Raw genomic sequence first — 13,001 nt, forward strand, 5'->3', positions numbered from 1 at the left:
CTCCTCTGCACCCTTTCCATAGCTTCCACATCCTTCCTATAATGCGGTGACCAGAACTGCACGCAATACTCCAGGTGCGGTCTCACCAGAGTTTTGTACAGCTGCAGCATGACCTCGTGGCTCCGAAACTCGATCCCCCTACTAATAAAAGCTAACACACCATATGCCTTCTTAACAGCCCTATTAACATGGGTAGCAACCTTCAGGGATTTATGCACCTGGACACCAAGATCTCTCTGTTCATCTACACTACCAAGAATCTTCCCATTAGCCCAGTACTCTGCATTCCTGTTACTCCTTCCAAAGTGAATCACATCGCACTTTTCCGCATTAAACTCCATTTGCCATCTCTCAGCCCAGCTCTGCAGCCTACCTATGTCCCTCTGTACCCTACAACATCCTTCGGCACTATCCACAACTCCACCGACCTTCGTATCATCTGCAAATTTACTAACCCACCCTTCTACACCCTCTTCCAGGTCATTTATAAAAATGACAAACAGCAATGGCCCCAAAACAGATCCTTGCGGTACACCACTAGCAACAAAACTCCAGGATGAACATTTGCCATCAACCACCACCCTCTGTCTTCTTTCAGCTAGCCAATTTCTGATCCAAAGCTCTAAATCACCTACAACCCCATACTTCCGTATTTTCTGCAATAGCCTACCGTGGGGAACCTTATCAAACGCCTTACTGAAATCCATATACACCACATCCACTGCTTTACCCTCATCCACCTGTTTGGTCACCTTCTCGAAAAACTCTAAGGTTTGTGAGGCACGACCTACCCGTCACAAAACCGTGCTGACTATCGCTAATGAACTTATTCTTTTCAAGATGATTATAAATCCTGTCTCTTATAACCTTTTCCAACATTTTACCCACAACCGAAGTAAGGCTCACAGGTCTATAATTACCAGGGCTGTCTCTACTCCCCTTCTTGAACAAGGGTACAACATTTGCTATCCTCCAGTCTTCCGGCACTATTCCTGTCGACAATAACGACATAAAGATCAAGGACAAAGGCTCTGCAATCTCCTCCCAAGCTTCCCAGAGAATCCTAGGATAAATCCCACCTGGCCCAGGGGACTTATCTATTTTCACACTTTCCAAAATTGATAACACCTCCTCCTTGTGAACCTCAATCCCATCTAGCCTAGTAGCCTGAATCTCAGTATTCTCCTCGACAACATTTTCTTTCTCTACTGTAAATACTGACGCAAAATATTCATTTAACACTTCCCCTACCTCCTCTGATTCCACACACAACTTCCCACTACTATCCTTGATTGGCCCTAATCTAACTCTAGTCATTCTTTTATTCCTGATATACCTATAGAAAGCCTTAGGGTTTTCCCTGATCCTATCCGCCAATGACTTCTCGTGTCCTCTCCTTGCTCTTCTTAGCTCTCCCTTTAGATCCTTCCTGGCTAGCTTGTAACTCTCAAGCGCCCTAACTGAGCCTTCACGTCTCATCCTAACATAAGCCTTCTTCTTCCTCTTGACAAGCGCTTCAACTTCTTTAGTAAACCACGGCTCCCTCGCTCGACAACTTCCTCCCTGCCTCACAGGTAAATACTTCGCAAGGACACGCAGTAGCTGCTCCTTGAATAAGCTCCACATTTCGATTGTTCCCATCCCCTGCAGTTTCCTTCCCCATCCTACGCATCCTAAATCTTGCCTAATCGCATTATAATTTCCTTTCCCCCAGCTATAATTTTTGCCCTGCGGTATATACCTGTCCCTGCCCATCGCTAAGGTAAACCTAACCGAATTGTGGTCACTATCACCAAAGTGCTCACCTACATCTAAATCTAACACCTGGCCGGGTTCATTACCCAGTACCAAATCCAATGTGGCATCGCCCCTGGTCGGCATGTCTACATACTGTGTCAGAAAACCCTCCTGCACACACTGGACAAAAACTGACCCATCTAAAGTACTCGAACTATAGTATTTCCAGTCGATATTTGGAAAGTTAAAGTCCCCCATAACAACTACCCTGTTACTCTCGCCCCTGTCGAGAATCATCTTCGCTATCCTTTCCTCGACATCTCTGGAACTATTTGGAGGTCTATAAAAGACTCCCAACAGGGTGACCTCACCTCTCCTGTTTCTAACCTCGGCCCATACTACCTCAGTAGACGAGTCCTCAAACGTCCTTTCTGTCGCTGTAATACTCTCCTTGATTAACAATGCCACGCCCCCCCCCTCTTTTACCATCTTCTCTGTTCTTACTGAAACATCTAAATCCCGGAACCTGCAACATCCATTCCTGCCCCTGCTCTACCCATGTCTCCGAAATGGCCACTACATCGAGATCCCAGGTACCAACCCATGCTGCAAGCTCACCCACCTTATTCCGGATGCTCCTGGCGTTGAAGTAGACACACTTTAAACCAGGTTCTTGCTTGCCAGTGCCCTCTTGCGTCCTTGTAACCTTATCCCTGACCTCACTACTCTCAACATCCTGTACACTGGCACTACAATTTAGGTTCCCATTCCCCTGCTGAATTAGTTTAAACCCCCCCGAAGAGCACTAGCAAATCTCCCCCCCCCCCCCCCCCAGGATATTGGTCCCCCTCTGGTTCAGGTGAAGACCATCCTGTTTGTAGAGGTCCCCACCTACCCCAGAAAGAGCCCCAATTATCCAGGAAACCAAAACCCTCCCTCCTACACCATCCCTGCAGCCACGTGTTCAACTCCTCTCTCTCCCTATTCCTCGCTTCGCTATCACGTGGCACGGGCAACAACCCAGAGATAACAACTCTGTTTGTTCCCGCTCTAAGCTTCCACCCTAGCTCCCTGAATTTCTGTCTTAAATCCTGATTCCTGATATTCCTGACTATATTCCTGATATTCTCAATGCCCAAAAATCTATCATCTTTCTTGAATATACTCAATGGTTGAGCAACCACAGCTCTCACGGTAGAGAATTCCAAATATTCACAGCCCTCTGAGTAAAGAAAAAAATCCCCCACCTCAGTCCTAAATGACCGAACCCTTATCCTGAGACTATGCACCCTAGTTCTAGACTCTCCAACCACAGAAAGGGCCTCAAGGCACGCAAGCTCTTTGGCTGATACTCCAATGCTGTAATGAAATTGACAGGCAAATTCTGATCACAGATCTAGAGAACCTACACACAGTCATAATGGGGGCAGCCCTTACCCATGCTCCTTTGCGCAAGTGAAACTGCTCTATTTTGTGAGCTTCATCTGAAGATGATCAGGGAACTACTCCCTCAGTACTGGAGTGTCAGTCTGCACTCCAGCCCAGTCCTGGTGAGACTGAAACCCAGAATCTTTCTGAGCCAGAGGGAGAAAGGAGCAAACCATTGGAGCCCAGCAAAGTACAATTTTGGGCTCCTTACCTAAGGAACTATAAATTTGCCTTAGAAGGGCTGCAATGAATGGTCACTAGATTGACTCCTGCGATGACAGGGTGTCCAGTGAGGAGAGACTGAGTAGAATGGGCCTATATTCTCTGGAGTTTAGAAGAATTCTTAGAGGGCTTGACAGGGTAGATGCAGAGAGGCTGTTTCCCCTGCCTGGAGAGTCTAGAAGTAGAGGTCGGCCATTAAGGACTGAGATGAGGAGAAATTCCTTCACTCAAAGGGTCGTGGAATTCTTTACCCCAGAGAGCTGTGGATGTTCAGTCAATGAGTATATTCAAGACAGAGTCTGAGATTTTTGGGGGGATTAAGGGAATCAAAGAATGTGGGGATAGGGTGGGAAAGTGGAGTTGATTTAGATCAGTCATGAAAGGCGGAGCGTACGAACTAGGTGCAGGAGTAGGCCACTCAGCCCCTCAAGCCTGCTCTGCCATTCAACAAGATCATGGCTGATCTGATTGTAACCTCAACTCCACATTCCCACCTACCCCCGATAACTTCCACATTATCAAGAATCTATCTACCTCTGCCTTAAAAATATTCAAAGACTCTGTTTCCACCGCCTTTGGAGGAAGAGAGTCCCGAAGACTCACAACCCTCAGAAAAAACATTTCTCCTCATCTCTGTCTTAAATGGGCGACCCCTTATTTTTTAAAACAGTGACCATCCCCCCCCACCGCCCCCATTCTCAATTCTCCCTCAAGACAAAACATCCTTTCCACATCCACCCTGTCAAGACCCCTCAGGATCTCATATGTTTCAATCAAGTTGCCTCTTACGCTTCCAAACTCCAGTCAATACAAGCCTAGCCTGTCCAACCTTTCCTCGTAAAGCAACCCGCCCATTCCAGGTATTAGTCTAGTAAACCTTCACTGAACCACTTCCAATGTATTTACATCCTTCCTTAAATAAGACCAATACTGTACACAGTACTCCAGATGTGGTCTCACCAATGCCCTGTATAACTGAAGCATAAACTCTCTACGTTTGTATTAAACTCCCCTCGCGATAAACAATAACATTCTATTAATTTTCCTAATTACTTGCCGTACCTGCATATTAACCTTTTGTGATTCATGCACTGGAACACCCAGATCCCTCTGTATCTCAGAACTCTGCAATCTCTCACCATTTGGATAATATGCTTCCTTTTTATTCTTCCTGCCAAAGTGGACAAATTTCACATTTTCCTACATTATACTCCATTTGCCAGATCTTTGCCCACTCACTGAACCTATCTATATCCCTTTGTAGCCTCCTTATGTCCTCTTCACAATTTATTTTCCTACCTATCTTTGTGTCATCAGCAAATTTAGCAACCATACCTTCCGTCCCTTCATCTAAGTCATTTATATAAATTGTAAAAAGTTGAGGCCCAGCACAGATCCCTGTGGCACACCACTCGCTACATCTTGCCAACCAGAAAATGACCCATTTATGCCTACTCTCTGTTTCTTGTTAGAACAAAGAACAAAGAAAATTACAGCACAGGAACAGGCCCTTCGGCCCTCCAAGCCTACGCCGATCCAAATCCTCTATCTAAACCTGTCGCCTATTTTCTAAGGGTCTGTATCTCTTTACTTCCTGCCCATTCATGTATCTGTCTGGATACATCTTAAAAGACGCTATCGTGCCCGCGTCTACCACCTCCGCTGGCAATGCGTTCCAGGCACCCACCACCCTCTGCGTAAAGAACTTTCCACGCATATCCCCCCTAAACTTTTCCCCTTTCACTTTGAACTCGTGTCCCCTTGTAATTGAATCCCCCAGTCTGGGAAAAAGCTTCTTGCTATCCACCCTGTCTATACCTCTCATGATTTTGTACACCTCAATCAGGTCCCCCCTCAACCTCCGTCTTTCTAATGAAAATAATCCTAATCTACTCAACCTCTCTTCATAGCTAGCGCCCTCCATACCAGGCAACATCCTGGTGAACCTCCTCTGCACCCTCTCCAAAGCATCCACATCCTTTTGGTAATGTGGCGACCAGAACTGCACGCAGTATTCCAAATGTGGCCGAACCAAAGTCCTATACAACTGTAACATGTCCTGCCAACTCTTGTACTCAATACCCCCTCCGATGAAGGAAAGCATGCCGTATGCCTTCTTGACCACTCTATTGACCTGCGTTGCCACCTTCAGGGAACAATGGACCTGAACACCCAAATCTCTCTGCACATCAATTTTCCCCAGGACTTTTCCATTTACTGTATAGTTCACTCTTGAATTGGATCTTCCAAAATGCATCACCTCGCATTTGCCATGATTGAACTCCATCTGCCATTCCTCTGCCCAACTCTCCAGTCTATCTATATTCTGCTGTATTCTCTGACAGTCCCCTTCACTATCTGCTACTCCACTAATCTTAGTGTCGTCTGCAAACTTGCTAATCAGACCACCTATACTTTCCTCCAAATCATTTATGTTACTAGCCAATCTTCTATCCATGCCAATATATTACACTATGAGCTTTTATTTTCCGCAATAACCTTTGATGTGGCACTTTATCAAATGCCTTCTGGAAATCTAAGTACAATACACCCACAGATTCCCTTTTATCTACAGCACATGTTACTTCTTCAAAGAACTTCAATACCATGTTGACTCTGCCTCATTACCTTGTAATTTTTTTTTTAAACTTCCCTGCTATAAACTCTTTAGTCATAGCTTCTAATATCTTCACTATGACAGATGTTAAGCTAACTGGCCTGTAGTTTCCTGCTTTCTGCCTCCCTCCCTTTTTGAATAAAGCAGTTACATTGGCTATTTTCCAATCTAATGGAACAGCTCCAACAATTTGCTCAGTAGCACTTCCCTGGTGATTGTCATTTACTAAAGTTCCTCCCTCCCTTCCATTTCCTGACTTACAGCTAACACTGGGATGTTAATTGTATCCTCTATGGTGAAGACCAATGCAAAATACCTGCTCAATTCATCTGCCATTTCCTTATTTACCATTATTACTTCCCCAGACACACTTTCTATCGGACCAACGCTAACTTTGTTAACTCTTTTCTTTTTCAAATATCTATAGAAACTCACTATCTGTTTTTATATTTCTAGCTAGCTTTCTCTTATATTCTAATTTTTCCTTCCTTATTAATCTTTGTCATTCTTTGCTGTTTTTTATATTCTGTCCAATCTTCTGACCTGCAGAATTATATGGTTTTTCTTTAAGTTTGATTCCACCTTTAACTTTTTTAGTTAACCACAGATAGCGGATCTTCCCGTGAAATTTTTCTTCCTTGTTGGAATTTATCTATTCCGTGCATTCTGAAATATCCCCCTAATTGTCTACCATTGCATCTCTATTGACATACCCCTTAACCTAATTTGCTAGTTCACTCTGTTTTCATGCCCTTATTTAAGTTTAAAATACTAGTCTTGGACCCATTCTTCTCTCCCTCAAACTGAATGTAAAATTCAATCATATGATGATTGCTGCTGCCTCAGCGTGCCTTCACTATGAAGTCAAACAATCCTATCTCGTTGCACAATACTAGGTCCAGTGTAGCCTGCTCTCCGGTTGGCTCCAGAACGTGCTGTTCGAAGAAACTATCCCGAAAACATTCCATGAACTCTTCATCCAGGCTACCTTTGCCCATCTGATTTTTCCAGTCTATATGTCGATGAAAATCCCTCATGATTATCGTTGTACCTTTCGGACAAGCTCCCATTATTTCTTCCTTTATACTCTGTCCTACCTGGTCACTGTTAGGGGGTCTGTACACCACTCCCACAAGTGACTTCTTAAGAGTTCTGATGAAAGGTCATCGACCTGAAACGTTAACTCTGTTTCTCTCTCTACAGATGCTGCTAGACCTGCTGAGTATTTCCAGCACTTTGTTTTTATTTCTGACTTCTTGCCTTTATCATTTCTCATCTTAACCCAAACCGCTTCTACATCCTGGTTTCCTGAACTTAGATCACCCCTCTCTATTGCGCTAATACCATCATTGGCAAGGCGGTGGCGTAGTGGTAACGTCACTGGACTAGTAATCCAGAGGCCCAGGCTAGTGCTCGAATCCCACCACGACAGATAATGAAATTTGAATTCAATTCATAAATCTGGAATTAAAAACCTAGTCTATTGGTGACCATGAAACCATTGTCGATTGTTGTAAAAACCCATCTGGCTCACTAATGTCCTTTAGGGAAGGAAATCTGACCTTTACATGCCCTCTGAAATGGCTTAGCAAGCCGCTCAGTTCAAGGGCAATTAGGGATGGGCACTAAATGCTGGCCTGGCCTGCGACACCCACATCCCATGAACGAATAAATAAAAAATTAATTAACACAGCCACCCTCCACCCTTTCCTAGCATCCTGTCCTTCCTAAATGCCATGTCCCCTTCAATATTCAGGTCCCAATCGATGTCATCATGCAGCCATGTCTCTGTAATGACTATCAGATCGTACTTATTTATTGCCATTTGTGCTATCGGTTAATCTGTTTTGTTTCGAATGCTACTTGCATTCAGATACAGAACCTTCAGTTTTGTCCTTTTATTATTTTTGTACCCTCTAGCCTCGTCTTACTCTTAGATTTGTACTCGCTGTCACTTCCTGTCACAGTCTATCTTTTCCCATATTAATACCTTTCTCTCCTGCCTTGTCTCTACCCTTTGATTTACCACATCTTCCCAAATTTGATCCCTTGTCCCACTTTCTCGATCTCCTTACCTGCCTGACCAAAACAGATGACCCTATCCTAAGGGGTGTGACTGCCTTCTGGAACAAAGTGTCCAGGTAACACACCCCCTCGCCGATGCATCGCTATGTCTGCAGCTCAGCCTCCAGCTCAAAAACTCTCAGCCGAAGCTCCTCAAGCCGCAGACACTTGACCGGGCATCCAGGAGCTCCCACATACTACAGCGGCAACACATCACCTGTCATGCCATCTTTATTGTGTTCATTAAATTAATTTTTCTTAATTAATTTATAGTTCCCCTCCTTACCGGACTCCCTTCTTCATACACTGTGCACTCCAGCAACATTGAGAGGCCCCTGAATTTATACTCTATGATAACAGGCTCGAGGGGCTTAAGTTCTTAAGCTGGCACTTGAATTCTGTAAAGAGAACAACCAGGAACAAGCATCCGGGTAAGTTCTTATCCAGATCCAGAAAACCTGGGCATAATGGTGGCAGTCTTTACCCATGTACCCTTAAGCAGGTGAAGGTGCTCTATTTAGTGAGCCACAGCAGCAAGGGGCAATCATTTTGAGCTGAAGATCTCATGCTGCTTCAAGAACAAGAAAACCCATACTATCTTCTAGCTTTTACTGAAGCCTTTTCTTAACCTATAGCCTGTTAACTTCCATCCGCCCTTGATCCTCCCACACTTCAAAAGCCATCTCGTGACTAAGGAAATTGTCATTCTCACCTTGATGAGCTAAAGATGCAAGCAGGGCTGCATCGTACCTGCAAAGATGAGCTTCTCTTTCATTATATTGACATCCTTGCTCGACCTGCGGACTGCTGCACTCAGCATAATCTGTTCCGGGTTATAGGTCCTCATGCTACCAAGTCGCCATCTGCAATTTGGAACAAAACAATTTATAAAAACACCTTTCCCTGTGTTTCAGTTAGAACCATTTAAGAAATCTGACTGTCAACCTCAATTCCAGGCCTTCATTTAGACCTGTCCGTGAGCAGATGCTGGGGGTAGGGTCAGGAGAGAGGAGCAGGGCGAGGGTAGGAGATGCTCTGACTTTTCCCCCTTTTCTCTCCCTTCAGAAAACCGAACTTGCCTTAGCTCAGCACTGTGCTTCCTCCACATGTCAAAGTTAGAGGAGAGGTCTGGTTTTACCAATCGAGTAGGGAAAGGCCGAAGGCCTAGCATCCCACCGGAAAGGCCGAAGGCCGAGCATCCCACCGGAAAGGCCGAAGGCCGAGCATCCCACCGGAAAGGCCGAAGGCCGAGCATCCCACCGGAAAGGCCGAAGGCCTAGCATCCCACCGGAAAGGCCGAAGGCCTAGCATCCCACCGGAAAGGCCGAAGGCCTAGCATCCCACCGGAAAGGCCGAAGGCCTAGCATCCCACCGGAAAGGCCGAAGGCCTAGCATCCCACCGGAAAGGCTGTGGCGGTCAACAGAAAATGTCAAAATTGACAGTGATAGATTTTGTTAGGCAAGGGTATTAAGGGATATGGAACCAGGGTGGGTTAATACAGCTAAGGTGCAGAGCAGCCAAGATCTAACTGAATGCTGCAACAGAATGGAGGGGCCGAATGGCCTCCTCCTACGTTCAAGTGTAAGGCAATGATTCAGAGCCAGTGCAGACAGCAGCACAAAGCAGGCAGCATGAGTGTTGTTTCCTTAGTTCTTTGACACGAACTGCATTGATGACAAGTTCCAAAGACAAATAGGGAATCCAGGAGACTTTACAAGATGTTAATGCTTCTGGCATCATCCCCGAGAGTCCGAGTTTCCAGAAATTAAAGATTAATCCCCAGGCCACTGCTGCGAGCAAAACCCAGGAGAGAAATCATAGGGGGACATTAAAAATAATTTTGATTACAATAATAATAATAGGAGTTGGGCAGACAGGCTGTCTGATTGAATAATTCTTGTTTGTCAATCAGGTAATGAAGAGTCTACTTGCTTTCTAAGTGGCCATGGGAGATGGTGTGCCACGACAATTGACGTGTTGGGCAACCAATGGCAGGAGTCTAGAATTAATCTGGAATTGAAAGGTAGTCTCAGTAATGGTGCCATGAAACTATCAGTTGTTGTAAAAACCCATTTGGTTTACGAATGTCCTTTAGGGAGGGCAATCTGCAGTCCTTAGCTGGTCTGACCTGCCTGTGACTCCAGACCCAGAGCAATGTCCTTGACTCATAACGGACCTCTGAAATGGCTGAGCAAGCCACTCAACTCAAGGGCAATTAGGGATGGGCAACAAACGCTGGCCATGCCAACGACCCCCACGACCTATGAAAGAATTTTTTAAAAAGTGGGGGGGGGGGGGGGTGCGGGACTGTTGGAGGTGGAAGGTCATATAATGGAACTTACTGGAATCTACTCAACCAGAGTTGCCAACAGTCTTGGTTGCTCTGCAACTGGTTGCTGGGGGAGACTTGACAAGAGGAGACTTGGCAGTTGATATGCTCTCCTCCCATCCTTTCTCTGGTGAGAAGTTATTGGGCCACACTCCAAAGAACAATATGCAAATTCACAGCTTTTACTGGGAAATCTCACACATTTGGATTCATCTAGGATCTCAAAAGCTCCTTTCAAGTAAATAACTTGGCCAGCTCAACAACACCCAAGCTAATAAAAGGCACAGCCTGGTACGAGGCAAGGAAAGGGCTCAGGAAGAGTGCACAGGACTGGTGCAACAACAACAACAACTCATATTTCTATAGCACCTTCAGAGTAGGAAAAGCGTTATTGGGCAAATATTGACACTGAGCTACATAAAGAGATGTTAGGCCAATTGACCATAACCAGGACTAGGTTTTAAGGAGAATCTTACAAGGAGGAGGAGAGAGCTGGAGCGGTTTTGGGAGGAAATTCCAGCCAGTCGGCTAAAGAAATGGCTGCCAGTGTTGGAGGCATTAGAATCGGGGATGCGCAAGAGGCCAGGATTGCAGCACCAGGTATGAAGGAGTTTAGTTATTTGGAGCGACTGGAGAAGCTGAGATTGTTCTTTGCCGCTTGAGGGAGATCAGGGGCAATTGAATAGAGGCGTTCAAAATTACGCGGGGCTTTGACAGAGTGGATAGCGAGAAACTATTTCCACTGGTTGCAGTATCGGTAACCAGAGGACACAGGTTTAAGATGACAACAGAATCAGAGGTGAAGAATTTTTTTTATTTTTGAACGTAGCGAGTTGTTAAGATCTGCAATGCGCTGCCTGAAAGGGCAGCGGAAGCAGATTCAACAATAACTGTCAAACAAGGAAAACAAATTGCAGGCCTATCGGGAAAGAGCAGGAGAGTGGACTGTTGGACAGCCAGTACAGAGCTGCTATAGGCGTGACTGGCCGAATGGCCTCTTCTGTGCTTTATGATTCCCAGTCCAGATAATTCAGCAGTTTGGAAGGGGAGAAAAAGCAGTCAGGGATGCCGGTACTAATCACTGTCTGATGACATCTGACAGCGTGTGTGCGCGTGTACCTCACGATTAGCTGCAGCCAAGCGATGCCTCCCGCAGTCAAACACCCGCTGATGCTCCTGGTGTGAACTCGCACGTGAGGGCTCGGGCAATGCCCGAGAGAGCAGCTGCTTTGCGAGTGTGACTGCAGTGATGCATCGATTACTGTGAACACAGCCTTCGTTAACACAATGCACCTAGTCCATCCAGCAACATAGCAGCCAAACAGATCGTAACCACCAAACATTTGGAGACAGGGAATGTAACAAAAATATAGTCAGCAGGGACTTCTAAAAGGATGGTCGTGTTTAACCAACCATACTGAATTCTTTGAAGAGGTAACAGAGAGTAAACGAGGGCTTTGCAGTGGATGTGTTATACATGAACATTCAGAAGGCCTTCAATAAAGTGCTGCATAAGAGACTTGTAACACAGGTCAGCCATCGTCTTGAATAAAACCGAGTGGCTTTCTCAGCCATTTCACAGGGCAGTTAGGAGTCAGCCACATTGCTGTGCGTCAGGAGTCACATGTAGGCCAGACCAGGTAAGGACGGCAGATTTCCTTCCCTACAGGATATTAGAGACCCAGATGGGTATTTACAACAATCCAATAGTTTCACGGTCACCATTACTGAGACTAGCTTTTTATTCCACATTTAATTAATTAATTGAATATAAATTCCACAGCTGATGTGTTGGGATTTGAACTCATGTCTCTGGATTATTAGCCAGGGTCTTTGGATTACCAATACCAGTAACATAACCACGACATTACCACTCCTGTACACAAGGCTGAAGCATTTGCTTCCATCTTCAGCCAGAAGTGCCGAGTGGATGATCCAACTCGGTCCCCTCCTGAGGTTCCCAGCATCACAGATGCCAGTCTTCAGCCAATCCGATTCACTCCACATGACATCAAAAAATGACTGAAGGCACTGGATACTGCAAAGGAAGATGGTTGTGGTTGTTGGAGGTCAATCATCTCAGTCCCAGGACATCACTGCAGGAGTACCTCAGGGTAGTGTTCTAGGCCCAACCATCTTTAGCTGCTTCATCAATGACCTTTCCTCCATCATAAGGTCAGAGGTGGGGATGTTCATTGATGTTTGCACAATGTTCAGCACCATTTGCGACTCCTCAGATACAGCAAGACCCGGACAATATCCAGACTTGGGCTGGCAAGTGGCAAGTAACATTTGCACCACATAAGTGAGAAGTATGACCATTTCCAACAAGAGAGAATCTCACTATATCCCCTTGACATTCAATAGAATTACCATCGCTGAATCCCCCACTATCAACATCCTCGGGGTCACCATTGACTAGAAACTGAACTGGAGCAGCAACATAAATACCGTTGCTGCAAGAGCAGGTCAGAGACTAGGAATCCTGTGGCGAGCAACTCACCTCCTGACTCCCCAAAGCCTGTCCACCATCTACAAGGCACAAGTCAGGAGTGTGATGGAATACTCTCCACTTGCCTGGATGGGTGCAGCTCCAACAACAC

General features: G+C 45.5%; 1 protein-coding gene across 2 annotated transcripts in view; it reads right to left on the reverse strand.

Moving 5' to 3' along the window:
- LOC137371121 (glycerophosphodiester phosphodiesterase domain-containing protein 5-like) overlaps positions 1-13,001 on the reverse strand; it is a 129,246-nt gene that overhangs the window by 34,440 nt on the left and 81,805 nt on the right. The window contains exon 13 of one of the 2 annotated variants that reach the window (XM_068033087.1): positions 8,819-8,931. In XM_068033087.1, the coding sequence (XP_067889188.1) occupies positions 8,819-8,931 (113 nt within the window). Of the gene's footprint in view, positions 1-8,780; positions 8,932-13,001 lie in introns of both variants that reach the window. The other variant, XM_068033088.1, reaches the window with a different exon arrangement.

Source organism: Heterodontus francisci, chromosome 6 (genome assembly GCF_036365525.1).
Source record: "Heterodontus francisci isolate sHetFra1 chromosome 6, sHetFra1.hap1, whole genome shotgun sequence".
Taxonomy (NCBI): Eukaryota; Metazoa; Chordata; class Chondrichthyes; order Heterodontiformes; family Heterodontidae; genus Heterodontus; species Heterodontus francisci.